The sequence below is a fragment of the Anas acuta genome, chromosome 2 (genome assembly GCF_963932015.1).
Source record: "Anas acuta chromosome 2, bAnaAcu1.1, whole genome shotgun sequence".
NCBI classification, from domain to species: domain Eukaryota; kingdom Metazoa; phylum Chordata; class Aves; order Anseriformes; family Anatidae; genus Anas; species Anas acuta.
The window spans coordinates 109,927,036-109,947,098 of NC_088980.1; the positions used below are offsets into that span (position 1 = coordinate 109,927,036).

The 20,063-nt window shown below is 39.3% G+C and overlaps 1 protein-coding gene across 4 annotated transcripts in view; it reads right to left on the minus strand.

Moving 5' to 3' along the window:
- SPIRE1 (spire type actin nucleation factor 1) overlaps positions 1-20,063 on the minus strand; it is a 125,762-nt gene that overhangs the window by 16,754 nt on the left and 88,945 nt on the right. For 2 of the 4 annotated variants that reach the window (XM_068671676.1, XM_068671678.1), the window contains exons 5-10: positions 19,790-19,873; positions 18,710-18,874; positions 12,644-12,730; positions 12,132-12,261; positions 8,222-8,263; positions 1,366-1,529 (exon numbers count right to left, since the gene is read on the minus strand). In XM_068671676.1, coding sequence (XP_068527777.1) covers positions 1,366-1,529; positions 8,222-8,263; positions 12,132-12,261; positions 12,644-12,730; positions 18,710-18,874; positions 19,790-19,873 — 672 coding nt within the window. The remainder of the gene's footprint in view (positions 1-1,365; positions 1,530-8,221; positions 8,264-12,131; positions 12,262-12,643; positions 12,731-18,709; positions 18,875-19,789; positions 19,874-20,063) is intronic. The other 2 variants (XM_068671677.1, XM_068671679.1) reach the window with 1 other exon arrangement.

Consider the following 20,063-nt stretch of genomic DNA (forward strand, 5'->3'; position numbering starts at 1 on the left):
ATATTCCCTAATCAATAGCTATAGCCACACATTTTATTCCCCACCCACAAGAATCACTTAATGTTTCCCTTTACAGTATTTTCTTTAGTGATTTCTGCTCTTTTTTCCATGCGAAACATCATGCTGCATTAGCTTCAGGATGCACGGACCTCCAAGCCGAGTTCAAGATCCAACTCTTTCATTGACGAGTCTTAATATTCCTGCATTCTGCCCAGCTTCATTAATATTAACAAAACCTCATATAGCCTCTATTGTAATTTTAAACACTGCTGAGAGATTTCAGAATGCAAATTGCTTTTGCTTTCAGACTAGATGCACCAAATTATGCACCCATACAAGTCACCCATAGGATAACCCCTAACACAAAGAGGGCCAACTTCCCATGGATGAAGAAAGCGTGCAAGAAGATATATTTATCCCCACATTTATTTCTCTCCAGCCTCCTATCTCTCAGCTTAGTTCCAATTGTAAGCTCCCTGTCAGGAAACCCCACCCTCCTGATTTAACAGAGAGAAAGAATCAGGGAAGACTGCCTTCCCCAGGCTAAAATTAGCCTCTTTATTCAAAACCCTGCCTGAATGTGCTTTCCAGACAGCTTAACTTTTAGAAAGGTTCAAAAGCAGTAATATTACTGGTCCAGAAAGCAAAATTCTTTCTTGAGGATATAATACTGGTGCTTCTCGAGGACTACATATAATGTGGCTTTTAAGCTAGAGAGCTTTTTTAATCCATTCTCCGTTTTATGGTTTTTAAAAATCATTATCTCTCCCTTTGAGAGAGAATGGATTCAACATTCTGTCCCCAGCTAAGTGGTATTTACTTGTTTCAATCTGTGAAGCATTTGCTGGGTGTTAGTTCCCAAGCCTACATGACAAACTAACCCACTGAATTTGCACTGAACTGCAACCTCCCCGGCATGGCTGATGCTCTTTATTTAACAGCTGGGACAACGAGGCTGGGCTTACATCTGAGGCCTTCCATGACAGCTCCTGCATGGGTGCCAGAAGGATGGATACAAGCCAGTTATTTTCCTGCATCATTCCCAAAAGCGTAATTGCTGCATATGCACTGTGGACATTTACAATAAATGGGCATTTACAATAAATAAATAAATAGATAGATAGATAGATAAATAAATACATAATTAAATATTAGGATTAAAGACAAAATCATCATTTAAGCTTTTTAAAGAATACTCTCATTTCTGAGGTCTGATCTAATATTCTTGAAGTTCTGCAGGCTGGCAAAACAGTCATGGAGAATTCATATGACAATCTACACAGACACTTCTTAGGGGATCAGTTCAGCAAATTAAGGAATAAGAGCGAATTCTGGCAAACAAGAAGTTGTGTCCTGATGTTTTACCTCTGAATCTGAGCTGTCAAGTTCAGCCAACGTGGGAGCCTTAAGGAGTCTCTTTCGTTGTACTGTCACTTGTGCGGCCCCCTTCTGCTTTCCTTGTGGTGCCAGGCCACCGTTTGCTACAGAGGCATCCACTGATTTTCTTCCAGCCTCTGGCGCAGATACATCTAGCAAAAGAAACAGAACAGTTGGTGCTTGGACCTCAAGTGCTAAATAGAACAATCAACTTTAATTCTGCCTTCTCAGAACTTACTGTCAAGGCAATTCACACAAAAGGGAAAAATACTGTGATAGTTATACGTGTGCAATTATTTTACTCCAGCAATACACTGCTCAGAACTACAGGCAATGGCTTGTGCTACAGAAGCAATATGGAGGAATGAAAGCAGTGGAAAAAGCAGCAGTGCAAAATACTAAAAAACGACCTCAGACTAATCCCAAGCAGCTCTAAAAAATAATTCCCATGTTGAAACCAAAAATATTCTTCCTTCAACTTATAGTCTATAATTAACTAAGTATCAGAAGAATGCACAACCGTATCTGGACAAGTGGGTTTCCAGAGAATCTGAAGACAATGCCACACAGAAATTATGAGGTTAAGCATGGAGTAAACCTAGTTATTCCTGCAAGGAGAGAATTACACTTTGTTCTGCAGTATACAGATATAAATGAGAACGAGCTAAGTAACTAGCAGTCATCAAAAATATGCGCAGTTCCCTGGTTTGCATGGTCATTTGTATTAAAAATATGTCTGCGATGCCAAATCTTCATGTAACAGCAGCAACATGAGGATCCTGTTCTATTTTCATCTACATGAGTTTTACAAGGATGTAACTCCACCAAATAAATTACTCAGGATTTCTGCCAGTGTGCAATGAAGATGCAGCACTTGTAACGTAAGCCCAGGGTCAGCTGGGCTTAGCCTCGCTTAGCTTACACATTCAGATAATGACCTAGGCTTTGATATTTTAGGAGGGTTTAGGTTTGGTCTGGTAATTCAGTTTTATCCCTGTAAACGTAGAAAGTGCACTGTTCCAATCTGAAGAAAATTATGTTGGAGGGAGAAGGAAGAGAAGCTTTTAATCTCCCATTTGCATCGTATGCCTAAGCATCTGGTCTTTCTACAAATGTGTTTTTCTACACATCTAATTATATGACTCCTTCCCCCGTCTTGTAATAACAAAGCACCTCCAGGTATTTCAGGGTTAGTGTAATGAAGGGTCATTATTCCCATTTTTACACACGGTGACGAGAGGCAGGGACGGCCGAGTGACTCGTACCTTAGGTTACCAGGGGGACTATGACAGAGCAATGATACAATCCAGGTATCCCCAGTGCCGACAGCACAAGTACTCACACATCGTCTGGAGTCACTTGCATCGCTGCCCTGGCTTAAACAGGCACGGTCACTGCTACCACAACACAATTTGCATTGATAACAGCTGTTCTTGCACTAGGTAAGTTAAAACTGCACAGTGCAGACAAAGCATCTGTGGCAGCAGTAGGTCACTTTTACAACGTTCTCACCGGAGCAGCTATTTAAAAGGAATAATAGGAAGAATAAGTTAAATGAATATATATGTTAAAGAATTAATTAGGTCATTGTTAAACGCTGAAAACAGAGAGAAAGGACAGGGGACGTATTACAGTTCCTCTCTAAATCATACCTTCAACTAGGAATGTAAGAAAAGGGGATGATTTGGGCTATTAAAGCCATGGTGGCATTCCAAGCCTATGAATCGTGTACTACAGTGTTATTACTGCCTTCAGGTCCTCCCTACAAAGAATTGCAATCAAAGACTTAGACTCTCTAACCTTTAGTTCCTATCTTCAAAGGCTTTCCTAATGGATGTCCTGACTAGCGCTATGGCTTCTAGGTCATGTTTTTTTTTCCCTGCTAGATTTTTGCGAGTACAGCATGGGTGTCCTCCACATCAAATGCATTCCTGCCGTAACGATCGCTTCATGCAATCCCAGAAAGCGACAGCAGGAAAACGAAAACCAAACTGCCTCACCTCCCTGCTGCCAATACTGCTCGAGACCTCGTAATTAGCTGGCACGCAGTTGATTGAAGAAGCTCATGGTTTCCCAAATGAGCAAGAGAAAAACCTTTGATTTGCCTTTTGATCGCACAGGGTGGTACCTGGCCAGACCGGCCAAAGCAGCAGCCCCAGCACCAAAGGTGATGTTCCTCCTCTCAAACCTTCCTGGATGGTGACTCCCCGCCCAGTGGTAGGGAGGCTGGAGCATGGACTGGAAATATTGTTGGAGTCACTGGGAGAAAATCGATGGGACAGCCAACAGGATTGCCCTCCTTGCAAAAAGCAGTACACACAATAGGCTTGGGGAAAGCAGACAGGAGGGAAAGTCCACCCGACATCCCCTAGCACTAAGGGATGTGATATAGGGAACTGGATATTCAAGGTCCGTGACATAATTTGTTTGCTCTTGTTGTTTTATGTTTGCCTGGTTTGTTTTCCAAGAACATAGGCCCCAGAAATGGGAATTTCCAAACCATTTTAGAGGTAATTTATGTAGCCAATCACCTTCTAGAAAGCCTAAAACTGTTTTTATTTCAGCTTACATATGTAGGAGTTGTTTAGAAACACATTGTTTATGACTTCTTGAATAGCCAGTGAAGCTTTAGGTGAATCTAGAAGACAATCCACAGTATTTGTTTTGAAGGGCTCTTCAGTAGGGACTAATCATTTATCGTCATTCTTTCCTCTAAAGACAAAAACAGGGAATGTTTTTAGAATTTGCAAACACTAAAGAATACCTCCCTCCCCCAAATAAAACTAAAAACTCATCCATTTATAAAATGTTTTTGGACAACAGTGATTGAGTTCAGTTTATCACTCCTGCAGTTTAGTACTGGATTTAAATGGATTATTGTAATTTAAGGAAAGGATCATGAAAATTTAGTTTCATCCAGCAGATTTCAACAAAAATAACTTGTTCCAAAATTAAAAACAGAATTTGTTAGCTGGTACAGAGCAAAAATAGTATCACTTCGTATAAGCTATTTTCTTGATGTACTCAGGCAGCAGAAACATTACCATGTGGCAAATAATCATGTATCACCATAAACAAGGTAAAACCAATCAGGATAAACAAGTCAGAAACATTAAGTAGACTGATGCTTATTAAAATGAGTACGACAGAAGAAATTCATTAAAAATTCACTGAAGCAAAAAATAATGTTATTATTATTATTATTTTTTAAAACAGCCTAGAATTAAGACCTTAATAGATAATCAGACACACTGGGAGAGTGTCATTTCTCCATGTTTTCAGGCAGTGAGTACAATGCACAGTACCTGCAAATTGAAGTAATGTTTGGTTTCTTCTGAGATTCTTTTAAACTATCATTACACCAGGCAAATGAAAGAGGTCTTGGATTTGATTACTTGAGCTTTGTGTTGGCCTTCCCTAACTAGCCTTAAGAAGGGGGAGAAAAAAAACCCACACAGGATAATAAGAAATTCACCTTGATCTACATGTAAGATTGTTTCTTATGAAACAAAGAATTAAGCAGACCACACATTACATGCAAACTACAGCAGTCATGTAACTAACTAGATGTTGTCTGCTCCTAAGCACCTCTCCTTAGCAAATGACGACAACAGAAACCTGAATTTGGTTCTGTACAACAAGTGTACTCCTCAACCTCATCATTTCTACACTGAGTTTGAAAGAAGGCTGAAATGGAAAGAAGGATAAAACGGGTTTGCAGAATTAATACTCGTTTACATTTTGCTAGGTATGATGCCAATATGCTAGGAAATATATAACGGATAATGGTAACAGAGGTATGCTGCTCCTTCTAATGGACTGGGCTAGCAAAGTCCAACATGAGAACTAATAAATCCAAATGGCTGGTGTTTTGGTGGTGCTTGCATCTCATTCTTTATTATGTTATCTAAATGAAGAGATTACTGGGACTTGGTGGAGTTCCTTCCTCACACTGGTGAGGCATAGGTTGTGTAAAACCAACAGTAATACATGCCATCTCCCGGCATTGGAAATAACAGGAATAATCCCTGTGAAATATGGATTTTTTTTTTCTCTCTCTTCTCCCCTGTTCCCTGTTGCTTACATAACAGCTTCAAAGAGGCGTGCACACAGCTTTGAGGTAAGAAGTTGAGTGTTACGAGTATGAACAACTGGGCTTTTGAGTATATTTAACGCAGTCCATAGAAGTAAAGCTGCTCTTAAGCTATTTTTCTATGAGAGAAAGCAGCCCAGTGCCTGCCTTGTTCCCTAGTTGATACCAGAGTATGTCTCAGATTACTCTCATTACACATGGCTACTGCTCGCTCCTTCTATTCACCATCAGGAAAATGCTCTCCTCCTCCTCTCCTCAGGATGACAGCAGCAGGGAGATACGTGGCGCTGGGCGGCATGACATTGACATATCAACTATACCGGTGTGGTGCCAGAGAAAGAGGCAAACAGCAAATGTAATAAAGCCCTGAACCTGTCCTTTAGCACTTAGAATAAAACAATTCTGATATTCAGCAGGTTTGTGCATTTGTGACAGCAATTCTGTCAAGCAGAGAGCAATGAAAGCAGTGCAAGAGCAAATATGTGGAAAGAGTGATCACAGAATGAAAGCACAGACTACCCCACCTCCAAAATAATGAAGAAAAAAAAAAGTAAAAACACACAAAGCAACAACACTGAAAACAACTGCTTGTCTGCTTACCACCTACATCCCAACACATCCATTTCATTTGTACTGCACATCCAGCACCTCACACCCCGCTAACTGGAATGTTTTAATCATCCTGAATTAAATTCTAAAGACAATTTATCAGCTCACTCAGTCACGCAATGATACTACTTGCTTAGAGCCACATGACTTGGAAAAATAACACAAAACCAATCACATTTAGCAGATGGATAAAGAAAACAGGAAGAGTTCTTCAGTGGTCAGTAAAAAAGTGCAAATCCAAGTACAGCATAGATTGCTACGATGCTACTTCTTCAAAATAAAAACATCATGGTAACGAATTAATGGGTTATGAAGGGAGCATTTACAAAATATTTTGGAGATTTCGACAAATGAGGATGCCTCGGGATTCTTAGAAAATAAAAGGCAAAAGAAGAAGCAAACAGATACATGCAGAAAGACAGATCTGAACGTTTCCCTTTCATTGGTCACTGGCACATTCAGTTTTATAGCCTTAAAACTGAAGGGTTTTACAATTTTCAGGCATATCTGAAAGTAGCAAGTTTTTGAAAACCGAAGTTTGACAGCTTATGATGTTATCTGGCTTCCAGGGGACGCTTCCTCTTTCAGTGGAGTCAAACATGACACCGAGTGCATGCAGGATTTGGATCCCAGCAGACAGCCGTGGCAGCTGGACCATACAACTTCAGCGTAAGGTTTCACAAAAGGGCTGGAGCTGGATCAACAGCGTGCTGCCGCCTCTGACGGGGAGAGCCTGTTCCTTCCTCCCATCCACCCATGCTCATTATCTACCCAGCTCTCCGATCATCTGATCAGATAGTGGGCAGGTTTAAAACCCTAAAATAGCAGAAAACCAACCTCGCAAAAAAAATGCAAGTATTTGTGCCTGGGTTACGTGAGTTGAACCAGTTTATCTTGTGAATAAATGAATGCAAAGGAGGAGGGGGAAATCACATGTTTGGGGGGGATTTTTGGGAGGGGAAGGAAGGAGCAAGAGCCTGCCCTCCCTCTTCTTGGCAATGGCAAGCTTTATACTTGGCCATAACATGAAACCACGTTCAGATATAGATCATTTGTGAACCTCATGCCTGTATTACAAAGCTATTGTATTTTATTATATCATGACAATCAAATAACCTCTATATGGTCTTTCTAGTTCGCAGTGGGCCAGCATTTCAGTCAGACTATGCCTTTTTAAGGGAAAGCGAGGTTAGAGAGTGGATAGAGAAACAGGGGAAGAAAACTCTGCAAAAGTACGGGGTGAGATGTTTCTGTGTGCAGCTGGCAGGAGGGAGGGGAGGGTACAGCTGGTGTTGCTGCTTCACAAAATGAGGGCATGGATTTATTTGGTAACTTTTTTTTTTTTTTAAGGACTCACCCTAGGGAAATTAGGTAATAGCCAGCACAAGAGCTCTCCTCAGTGCACAAATCTTTGAGGATAATACAGAATATTTATAGCCTGAATGATGGAGTCTTTGGGCTTGAGCATCCTGTTAGTGCACATTGAAGGACGACCAAATTTACTTTAGGGCTACAAGGATTGTTAGCAGCAAACCTTAGCAACTTACTTTGCTAACCAGGAAAGCTGGAAGCTTTAACCTGGTTTCAGTGAATGTCTTTCACTTTATAACTCACAAAATACGTACTATAAAGACACTCGGTAGAATTGACAGTTCCTTTCTAGATTAGTGTCACAGGTGTATTTTGTTAAATCTAGAAAGGCAAAAGAACTCAAAACTTGGTTTTGGATGCTCAAGAAAAATAAAGTACTGCAGAAAACGGGCTAGTCAAAAAGTGACTGTAAAGACACTAATGTCAGATTAATAAATAATAAGCAACTCAGACTTGAAGGTGACGCTGTTTTCTACAATCCCTTTAAGAGTTTGGAATAGCTCCAGGCCACCTTATTACACTTATTTACTTAAACAGAATTCCAGCACTTTATTTCAGGTGAAACACAGCTGTCTCCTATACCTAAGTATCCTTTTCTCAGAGGGGAAATGCAGGTATTAACAAAAGTAATTTGTCTCAAGTTTTATTTTCACTGACCATACGTTGGAAGAATCCCTTCAAGTTTCTTTGTTAAATGGGAATTCAACAAACAGATGGAACAGATTTCACAATAAGCACAATAACCACGTCAGGTGTTGTTGCACCTTTTACCTGACAAGTCAAAACTGTAAGACATGCTAAGAGGCCGCATTGCTGTAAAAAAAAGAAACAAACACACAAACAAAAAAAACAACAAAAAGAAAATAATTCAGCTGTTAGAAAAGCAGAGAGGTAATGAAAACAAAAGATTAACTCCACTTGAGGCATTTTGGATTCTGTTGCCTAAATCCAAAATTTGTCAGACATACTATTGCTTTACTGGAGTAAAGCCTGAAGTCTGAAAACTACAGTAGCATAAATGGGACTTGCAAACAGAGCAAGCATAAAGATATTTGTAGAGTTATAAAGATATTTTTAGAGTTATAGAACTAGATTTTTGGAAATCAATAAATCAAATACCAAAACAAGAGGCAAGGATCTTAAAACCACAGTATTTTCAAATAAAATGCCATGAAGAAAGAATGGGGAAGGGAAAAAGAGAGAGAGACAAAAAGTACAGAAAGAGAGAGAAAAAAAAGTTGAAAGTACAAAGCCACATTTCACACAAGTTTCAGTGACCTGAAATAAATATTTCTAATTTTTTTAAGCATAATCTCCAATGATTATAATTAAACTAATAAAGAGAGACACTCAAGCTAAGCTTGAGCATTTCTTTCCTTGAACAGGAAAAAAAAAAGGCCTAACAGTATGATTTGTGCTGATTCTTATTCTTTAAAAACAAAAAACAACAAAACTTAGGTGGATTTAGCCTTTACAATGTATCCTTAATATTACCCTCTCTTTTTAGGGCCACTAGCAGTTTTATCCCTAGACAATAAAGTGGTCAGATGCTCTTTATTTCTAGAAAGTTTACATAACCAATAGCTTCGTTCCTTGCCAGCTTAATAACAACAAAATCACATATGAAAATAAAAGCTCTGGATAGAAGAAAATCACATGGCATAGCTGTTGAACATTCCTCCGGGCCTTTGGTCTGCCCATGATCCTAGCTCCAAACGCACACAAACCTCTGCTGTGTTCAACCTACCCACATTTCGAGCTGTGCAGTGTAATTCGGGGAGTAGACACTCGACATATTCTCAACTGAAACCAAAATTTCGGCATACTAATCCAGATAAGCAGGCAAGGCCCAACTACCAGAATGTACCAGGACACGTGAAAACTGACATCAGCTTACCTGTGATACCTGTGGCTGATAAACATGCAGCGTTGGTATGAAAGGGTCCTCTATGTGAAAACAGGTTGAAAAAGCATTGTACTGGGACAACTTTTGCTCATGAGAGCAAATTTAGGTGGGGAGCACAGTAGGTGGCTGACGCTGAGACAAATTTGGGAGTCAGGGCATTTCTCCTGTAGTTTATTAGCTAGACAACATCAGCCACAGACAGCAGAGCAGAACAGTATCTAAACTGCTGTCCAAACTTAACATAAAGGCAAATGCATTTTAAAGCATAGGGTTGTTATCACCTAATGCTGTGTCCCAACTGAAGGTTAATAAAACAAGAGCATGAAACAAAGTTTTCTCCAAGCTCCATTAGCTCAACTTGAGTCATAAATCCATACTTTTAATTAAAAGGGGATGTACCTCAAGGCTGTGTTTGCCTTGATAGTTTATTCTGATGATCCGCTGAGCTTGTCTGAAAACTGATTCAAATTCTTCAACCCAGTGTCCCCCTCTGTAAGTGCAGCTACCAAGATTAAATTGCCATTTCCGAAGAAGTTTTGGTTTAACAGCAGCCAGCCCTGGGCCAGCCACACAGCCCACCAGCAAGGCTCAGGGGCTGGCACTTTGCTTCCAGCTTCTCCCTTTGCTCGATGGTGACTTGGGATGGAGCAGATCTCACCTGTATGTGTGGGTTGTGCAAAGCAAGGAGACAAAGCTGGGAAGCCACAGGTCCACTCATATTGCAGAGACTATTCAAATGTAGCTTTGTGCTTTACTGCTATAAACTGGGCAACACTGAGTAACTCTGGGATGTGTGGAGTGTACCACAGACTCCCAAATTTTTCATTATAAAGCTCCTTTTTTTCTTTTCTTTTTAATAGCAACAAATATTTCTGTCCAAATGGTACAAGTGTCCCACACCGTGCTTCTCCTTAGATTTGCAATCCTTAAATCTTTTTGCCTTACATTTTGCTACACTAAATTACATTCAGTGGTCACCTAAACTATATGGTAGATCTATCAGTATCATATTGAAGGTTACTAGCATTATTCTGTCCCCAGTTCTGCACAAACACATTGTATTCTAAAAGGAACTTTGGGCAAAACAATCATTTCAATGTGACAAAACCCCAAGCCTCATATTTCAACATAAGAAGCAATTATCTTCAAGATCCTGGCTCTTTTTTTCTTCTGCATGCCAGCAACAAATAAAAATATATATGATTCCACATTAAAAAAATAAAATCTTCAACACTATGGTTGGGAAGTAAAACTCACATCCCCTTTTACACCTCCAGTAATATGACATTTAACCCAAACATTTCACTGGACTGAAGGGGAATTATCACAATTCCCAAGTTTAAAAAAAAAAGAATTCTCTTAAAAAAGAAGAATTGCTGGAAGACAGGTATCCTTTACTGAAAGACATACCCCAAAATCTGAATTAACCAGTAATACTCCAAAATCTAAGATTGTTTTTAGAAACTGTTTACTAAGTGGGTTTGATGTAATTTGTATCAGTTAAAAATTGTAAAAAATTATTAGATCAAATTTGCTGCCCCTTACAGGACATGATAGTTTCCAAATGGAGAACGTGTAAAATACTGAAGTTTAATGTTTGAAAGAAAAGCAAAGAATTGTTCCACGTTTCTACAAACATCCTACATTTGGAAAAATGTCTAGGGCTATTAGAATCATTAGTTGATACAGCAAGCATAAATTGAATCAAAACCAGAAGCTGGAAGGCCCAAAGAAACAATATTCAAAGCACCATGCATTTTAAAATGCACCCAAGCATTCACCAAACTTTACAATGTACTCTATCAAAGAACAATGCAACAGAACAGCTAATGAAACTGTTTTCCTCTAGAGAGAATGAATGGGTTGTCACAATCCACTTGCATCAGTGCCTTTAAGCACATGTGGCAGGCACAAATATTCTGCAAAAGCAACAACAGAGCACACACGTGGATTATTTCATGCTTTTTCAACCATAAGATGCCACTTTTGCTCTTCAAAAATCAAGCTACTTCAGTTTTCCTAACGCAGTTTAAATACCATGCTTTTAAAGTAAAGTATGCCACAATGTAAGGCTGCATTTGTCACGCTTTTGTCAATGTCAGAACCATTGCACTAAGGCGAATTGGTGATCATTGCAAAGTGTAATATTGGTATAATTTCATAGTGGGTTGTTGAATGTACACTGCAGAAACTAACAGATTTGCAGCAAAGGTCTAAATTATTTGATCAACTCAAAACATATACAAGCACATGCTCCATAACTTGTAATATGAAGCAAAGATTCAGATTCAAAATAGAAGCAATACTTTCAACAAACAAAATCAAAGCAGATTTTCATGTAAAATAATAAAATAATTGATGATGCTAGCAACAGGAAATGAAGAGAAAAAAAATTAAGGACAGACATGTAAAGAATACTTACACAGATAGGTAAGAGATATTGCACTGGGGAGAACTAATATCCATTCCAGTCTGAGCAAATCTAACATTAACTGTCACATCTAACGAGCAATCTAATGTCATTAAATTTATCTAATGCTTACATTAAAAGCAAGATGGGATCAAGTTGAATCATACAGTACCTTATTTTGAAAATAATTTAGCACAAAGACTACACAGCCCTAGCAAAGCCATTAGGTTTATGCTCTCTTCATCTGAACGGGTAAAAATAATTTTTGTCTTCAGTGACATCTGCATAGATATTGCTTATATTGCTGCTCCCTATGTGGGAATTTTTCTGTGAATGTTGCTGGTAAAAACTTGGAATGGACTTACCCAGCCTGCTACGCCTGATCTCATCAGGTGAGACTGGACGCAACTTCCTCTCTGCCTTGATTTCCTCCAATATCCTCTCGTGAAGGCTGCGTGGCCGTGGTGGGGTTGGTTTCAGTTTTCTTGCAGAGGCCTTGGTATATGCAGATAATTAGATTTACATAAAACAGTTTTCCCTTGAAAGCAGATGTCACATTGGGGGGAGGGGGGAACGACACAATAAAATGTGGCATGTTGTGATAGGATTTTATGTGCACTCATTTGTAAAACTCACAGAAAACAGAAGGAGAAATGCATTTTTCCGTGACTCAGAGATAAAGGGCTGCTGGTAAGAACAGCTATTGGCAGCTGCAAGGCATCACACACTGTTCTTCAAGAGACCACATTCTATATACATAGATCAATATTTCTGAAAGACCGTGTCAGAAAATATAATATTTAACACATTCCCTGAACACAGACATTTTTTAAAACGACACATTTTCGTTAGGAAAGAAGTACGCTGGATTACATACAGGATTTAATGGAGGTCGTGATCGGATGAAATCCAGGATTATTTCATGGGCACTCTTTTTTAATCGAGGTGGAATGTCACCGTTGACCTGAAAAGGAGAAAGGGAAACACACGTCTTGCATTGATACTCATGCAGATGACAAAAAGACAATCTGCAACATCCCTGGCAGAGCCTGCAGAGTTCTGACACCTGCACTTGATGTAAAATCCCAACAGTCCTGAACACAACAACGATCTGTATGCACAGCACAGGCAAGCAAAGACTTAAGGGAAAGCTTTTCAGCTTTGCAGATAGCTCCAGAATAACCACAGTTCCAGCAGCATCAATCAGCAGTACTTAGGATTTTGAAATGATGGAATTAAGTCTCAAGGCTACAACCATGTGTATGAGAGAATGCAGACAAAGCTCGTATCTCGTTTGGAGGAAAAGGTGCCAGGACCATTTCTTCAGGAACATCTATTTGAACCATGGCTCTCTGCCAACCATTACACAGTCTCTAACAGCCTGCTCTTAGGTTTTGAGCCCAGTTTTCTGATCCGCTTAACATCTCTCAAACTCTGATATGAAAGAAAGCACCGCACCAGGACTATCACCAACGATTTGCTTTTAGCAATGGATGAAGATAAGCTCCCCTTGTTTTTTGTCAGAGGTTGGACAAGGTGATCTTGGAGGTCTCTTCCAACCTAGATGATTCTGTGATTCTGTGATTTTGTAACCTGTCTCTGCTGTTCTGGCCATGACAAGGTGCCCTGGTGTAGAAATCCCAGCAGAAGGAGAGAAAACCCCTGGGCATGGTTTTATAGACACCTCTTCACCTGCACTTCAGTAAGTTACTCAAGAGTAAAGCAGAATTAGCCAATATGTCCAGAAAGTCAAGTTGCTAGAATGCCATGGCATGACACTGAGAGTACAGGGAGGGACCAGAGGAGGGGCTGGGTGGGAGTTGTTCTTGTTTGCTTGCTTTTATCTGAAGAGACAGGCATTTCTTCCTCAGGTATCTCGTTCTGAAGGTAAGACCATACACAGCACATCACAGGAAACAGCCAACAACTCACTACATGCACAGAATATAAACAAGGCGACGGGAGCTTTCCTATCATCTGAAGAATTTATGAATTGTAAGCTGGGAATAATTGTATGGATTTGCTTAAGAAATCCATCTGTCGGGTTCAGCCTGTGTGGCACAGTGCCCAAGCACACTGTCAGAGAGCATCCTATGCCATACATCTTTCTGGCACCTTGTCTTACCACACAGTACCTGGCTATCAGCCCCGTCCTCCAATTTGAAAGAAATTTTACATCCCCACGTGGTCACCGGAGCATGACCCCTCACTGAACTTCACTAATACCATGCAGCTCCCACATAAGCTCTGCTGACCTGGGACGTGCCCTGTTTCTGGGCTGAGGCAGAGCGACAGCCTCCCATCGAAGGCTCATCCCTTCCCTGAAATGGGATCAGATGCCGAGTGCCTTCAGGGGAACGTTTCATTGCTTCCTTTGGGACTCTTTTTGGAGGTATCCTACCTACATGGTCTAATTTCCATTTGTTCCCCACCACATTAGCTTCCTCAGAGGGAACTTGATGCAGCGTGGCACAGAATACCAAGCTGCTACACCACGTGGCGTGACATCTTCCTAGAAACAGTACGGAAAAATTAAAAGGGGAAAGATTTATATTAAATGGTGATTTGGCATTTTATGATAAGCAGGAAATTATTTTAAGTGATGTGATTGATTTCTCCTGTTTAAAGACTGAGCAGTTCTTCAAGGCCAGCGTGGTTTGCAGGATCCTTAATGAAATGGTGAGTCTCTCATCCCCAGGTTACTGCTCATCAGATGTCAAGGCTGATAGCTTAAGTTGTGAGCTATTAGCATCAGAACAGCCATTTTGTACGCTGATAATCTCAATTCCAGCCTTGGGGAGCAGCTCTCTGCACCACGCTAGGAAATAAATAATACATGGCTCTGAGCCTTTCACCTCAGGGCACTCTCTGCACTGACTTAATGCCACCAGAGTGTAATTAGTATCACTATTTCCATTGGATTGGAAAAGGGGAAAAGTAAGGTTTGCTTAAGTGATTTTCCACAGGATGCTGAGGAAGCTGGTGGCAAAGCAAGTGGATGTTTATCAGTTGCTTCAGCCAAGAAGCCAGGATCGGGAGCGCCAGCAGAAGCTCCCTGCTCATACTCTGCTCCCAGACAAGATGTTGACAGGAAAGACACTGAAGGGAAGCTTTTATCTTCTCCGTCCATGCTAGATCTATTTCTTCACTCAAACCGACTCTCCCTGTAATGAGCAATTTAACATGCATCTTTTAATTAATTAATTAAAATTCATGGCTCAATTAGAGTCTAAATCAGAGCTGCACTGCACAGATGCAGCCGCGGCACATGCAGAACACAAGCAAAATGTTCTTGGTGCTCACATACCACACTGCCCTGAACTGCAAACCAGTACCTGAATAAATACCTCTAAACACTGTAATGCTGTCCTAAATCTTCATGTGTATAAAATGGCTTTTGTACATGCATTAAAACTGGTCAGGTGGGAAAAGCATAATCAATGATTACAAAAATCAGCCAGAAATTTAGAGATCTGAACAGCTACAGCACAGAGAAATTACCACATAATCATTGCCTCCATCAAATTTTAATATATAAAGAGACTTGCAGTTAAAATAATAACTTCAAATGGTACTTGGTGATCTGTGCACGACTCACAAGAGCTATGTCACTTATCACTGACATTCACCTATCTCAGCCATTTATTTTTCACACTATAAAAGGTGACAGTATTAAGTAGAAGAGTCCTATCTCTTAGTAACTGATAAAATAAAACCGATGGTTTCGTGCCATCCAGAAATTTTCACTTGAGATGAAATTGCGAAGGCTGACATCATCAGAGGGGATGTGCTACATCATTCCCAAAACAGCCCATGATACAGTCCGGCTGTGAATTCAAGCACTGTAAGTAGATATATATGCATTTGTCAAATTTCGTTATGCAGACTGTGTAGTGCTTTAGTTGTCACCTAGTTGTTACACGGTGCATATCAATTTTCTGATTTAGCTCCATGCAGAAAGGTCAAGCAGCAGTGTCTGTTCTTTGATACTGCACATTGTAAACCACTGTATTCGTGCTGCTGCACCTGCACGTCTATTACAGATACAAGTTTATGATCCCATATAATAATTGTGGTACTCACACAGAGCCACTACTTCCTTGGGTAGCCCTAAAGCATGATTAAGAACTGTAAAGCTCGCTGCTATACCTAGGATTTCTGGGAGTGTTTTGTAGGAGAAAAAAAAAAAAAAAAAAAGCCATTAAAGCTGCTAAAGCAAACATGCCAGGATTACAAAATGCCAGGATGAAAGTCATCTTGTTCCCATGACAACCACGGAAACAAAGACTCCTGCATCAGGGGGACGGAGAGATGACAAATTTGAAATTATTTTCGTATCGACTAAAATAGAAATGCAGAGGTCACTGAAACTAGTGAAACCAGTTATTTGCAAAAAGCCCAGAATGTGACATTTTACATCAAGACATTTTGAAGGATTGCCCCATGACAGAAGACTTGTGAGAACAGACAGCTCCCATTATTGGGATCTGTTAACACTGCTGACAGTCTAAACCACCAAAATAGTTCCTAAGTGATGCACCTAACAGGAACATCTGTTCCTTTCCTAATTTTTACTAGGAATACCGAGCAGTCAGGGACAGATCGAGATACTCTTTTAAACACAGCATTACATTCGTAAAAAGAAGAGCAAAGCCTTTATCTAACATTTTATTTACTGGAAAACGATCCACCTCCTGTTACCTTCAGTGGCATGCATTTTCACGAGCCGTCAGTTCTAAAAATACCACCCATAACTTTAAAGCAACAAAATGTTTTTAATAAAGATTTTGCCAAACATCTGCTTTGGCTGATAGAAAGAAACATAATCCATCTTTCCCAGGCTGCTTTAAAATTCAGATTTAGGACTCTTGTCATTTCCTCCTCTTCTCAAGAAGCATGACAGTTCTCTCTGACGGGAATATATATAATTAGCTCTGACCCATAAAAGTCAGCTAAACGATGCTGTATTTATGACATCTAACCGAACTTGTAATTCTGTATGAATCCTCCAGGCTCCACACATTTCATATCAAACCGCCTTCTATTGGGCATATTTGGCACATTCTTCAGGCAGACCCTGCAGCAGAATCCAAATTACTGGATGGAAGGTTTATTATAAGGAAAAAAAAAGTTAGTTTTCTAACACACAGTCACCAGCAGCAGATAAGGCCAACAATTGCATCAGAGACAGCACTACAGGTCTTGTACCTACAGCTGATCATAATCCCAATTCACGTTTATGCCCAGAGGTCATTTTGGACAATCAACCTAGTAGACAAGATAGCAGGACAAAAATAGATGTTTTCAGGGATTTTGCATATGGCAAGAGTCTGGATGAAGAGGAGAGCAGCTGTGCCTCCAAGACCTACAACATAATGAAGAAAATCTCTTCAGAAGAGGCAGGAGCTCGCTCAACAGAAGATGAATTAAAGCCCAGCTTGCCAAAAGCAAAATCAGATCACCCAAGGGTACCTATTCAGATGAAACTACTACCCTGATTGCATACAGTAAGCAAGGTCCTGAGGTGACTTTTGCAGTGGATAATAGGGTCAGTTAGCTTGGTTTTCTGAACTGCGAGTGTAAAGATAGATAGATACCATTCCTGGGTATGTATTTCCCCCTATTAATATTTAAGCAACAGAAAGCTGCTGCAGAAAATGAAAATAGTCTGATAGTCTGCATCCACACTTTGGTTATGAAAATACTTTCACTTCATACACAAAAGGCCTTTATATTTGTAACAGGACTCATGTATTTGTTCTCCATGGAAGTAATTTAAATTTTTTCCTCCTCTGTTCTTTTTTTTAACTATCTCAAATAAATGATTTCTGTCTCTTTCCTCTCTCAATTTTTCTGGTGGAGTCCTGGCCTTCCTACTAGCAAAGGTTTTGTGATTTTTTTTCAGGAACACAAGTATAGTTGAATACAAGATATTCTAACAAGATGTTTCCATTGTAACTAATAACAAGCAAACATAAATAAATGTCAGATATAAATGCTGACAATGACCAAACACATCCAAACACATGCCTCTGACAAAGGGGTTTAAAATGTTTTACTAAGGATAAGGATCCTTTTAGATCAGTTGCTGCCTTATCAGGAAGAACATCTTTATGATGAACACAGTATAAACTAAAAGGAATAAAAGAACAAGGAGACGCCAGTAAATATCAAATGGGCTCTGATAAAAAGAGTGCCTCAGGTCAATCTTACATGCACTTTCATGAGTATCTACGAGGAGACTCATCAACACTCTCCAGCTTGCCTTTGCTTCTTTTTTTTAATTTTCCACTTGAAAGTAGCAATATGATATGCTGAAAACAACTGAGCTCAGTTTCTACAAATCGAAGGTTTAAAATGTTTTACCCTATGTGTTCCTTGTCAATTCCTAGCAGATCATGGTACTACAAGTTTTCAAACACTGTAGGTTTTCATTTCCTGTCACAGTTCATATAACAACTTGGTGGCACCTTATATTCTGGAATGCCACATTTATTCCAAAAATTATGCTGTATTTCACCATAAATGTTCTCCCCAGCAAAAGCCTAACACCATCTCTCAGTAGAAAATATGACAGGACTGTTGAAATGACTCTTAAGGTTATCATGAACCAACATAAATCACTTCTTCAAGCATATGATATGTAGGAATTTCTTTCAAAATTTAATTTTTTTTCCTGCCACATGGAAAACAAAATACTCCATATTTGTTGGCTTCACATTTTTCCCCTCAAAATACTACATAGATTTAAGATGCCATATAAAACCCATGAACATTAGTAATATCTACTTGACATCATAATTTCAGGGTTCTCAGGAAAAAAAAAAGAAAATAAAAAAAAATTGAAGGAATGAAAAAATATAAAAAGAAACAGTAAACAAAGGAAAAAAAATAAAGAGAATTATTTCAGATTTGACAAATTCTAGTAATTCTCTTGACTTACCATGACCTTTCTTAAGGTATAGCGTTTGGATCTAATATCATCCATCAGCATTTCATAGGGTGTAAGCTGATATTCTATGGGGAGTGGGTTGTACTGACGCTCTTGAACCTTCTTAAGTTTGACACCATTCCGTAAATCTCGCATCACCTGTACCCAGAAACGAGCCTGAAGAGAGGAGAGCAAAATTTTATTTAATACCTTACCCTTGCATACCAACTAAGATTAAACTAAAGTTGCTCACTCCCCTTTCAGGACACCACCAAATATGTACAGCTTTATCATTTTATTTTTAACACATCAACCAAATCCATTTTGTCCATGGTGACTTTAGGTAAGCCTATTTTTAACCCTGAACGTAACAGGACTCATGTATTTGTTCTCCGTGTAGTAGTTCCAAATTCAACAAGGCCAAGTGCAAGGTCCTGCATCTGGGCTCGGACAATTCTAAACACAAATACAGGTCTAGCAATACCCTCTTGGTACTCAATTTGTTTTTTTGCTCTGCCTACCACATGCTAACATTTCCCTCTTATTACTGGGGAATGGGTAGAGAGGAGTAAGAACAGGTAGTAGACAGAAGATCAGGAAAATGAAATTAAGAACTTTTAAGAATGTCTTAATGTTCCTCTACATACTGGCCAAAAAAGTACATAGAAAACAATACAAGCTACTGACTGTTCTCTGTAGCATTTTTTCTTTCATCACTAAAGAAACTCAGCTGGTGGCTCTGCCTACTTCCTGGCTGCCTCTCTGAAGGGGAGTTAGCATGATACCTGTCTAAATGTCCAGCCTTTTAAATTGCAAAAGCTTCTACATGAAAGCTGAGTCTAAAGAAATAGTGTGATGCTTGGATACTTACATTATTTCATCTATCTGTGAAGGAAGGCTGAAATTCCATTTGGTACTAGCTTGTCATAATTTAGTACTAGTTAATATGTTAAAAAAAGAAACAACAAAATAAACACAAAAACAACCAACAGACACCAATTTTAACATAAACCAAACAACTTTAGGTAACCATTATAAAGAAATATAAATTGCTAATAATGGTGCTGAATCATTATTCAATTGTTGTCTTACCCAGTCAGCATTCTTTAAGTCATCAAGGTCTGTACTGGATTCGTCACTTGCCTCTTTGTCCATTTCTTGAATCTTTTTCAGATTCTGCAATTGAAAAGAAAATTAGTCAATGAACTGAATGGTGGCATTACTTTACAGTAAAGCAGAAGCATCTTTTGTATGATGTTGTTTGGGTATTCTACTGAGTATTTTATAACTTGAATAGTAATACTGCAAAAATAATTTGAAATATTATTTGAATATTTCTCTTAATTGAAAAATGGACCTTCACTGC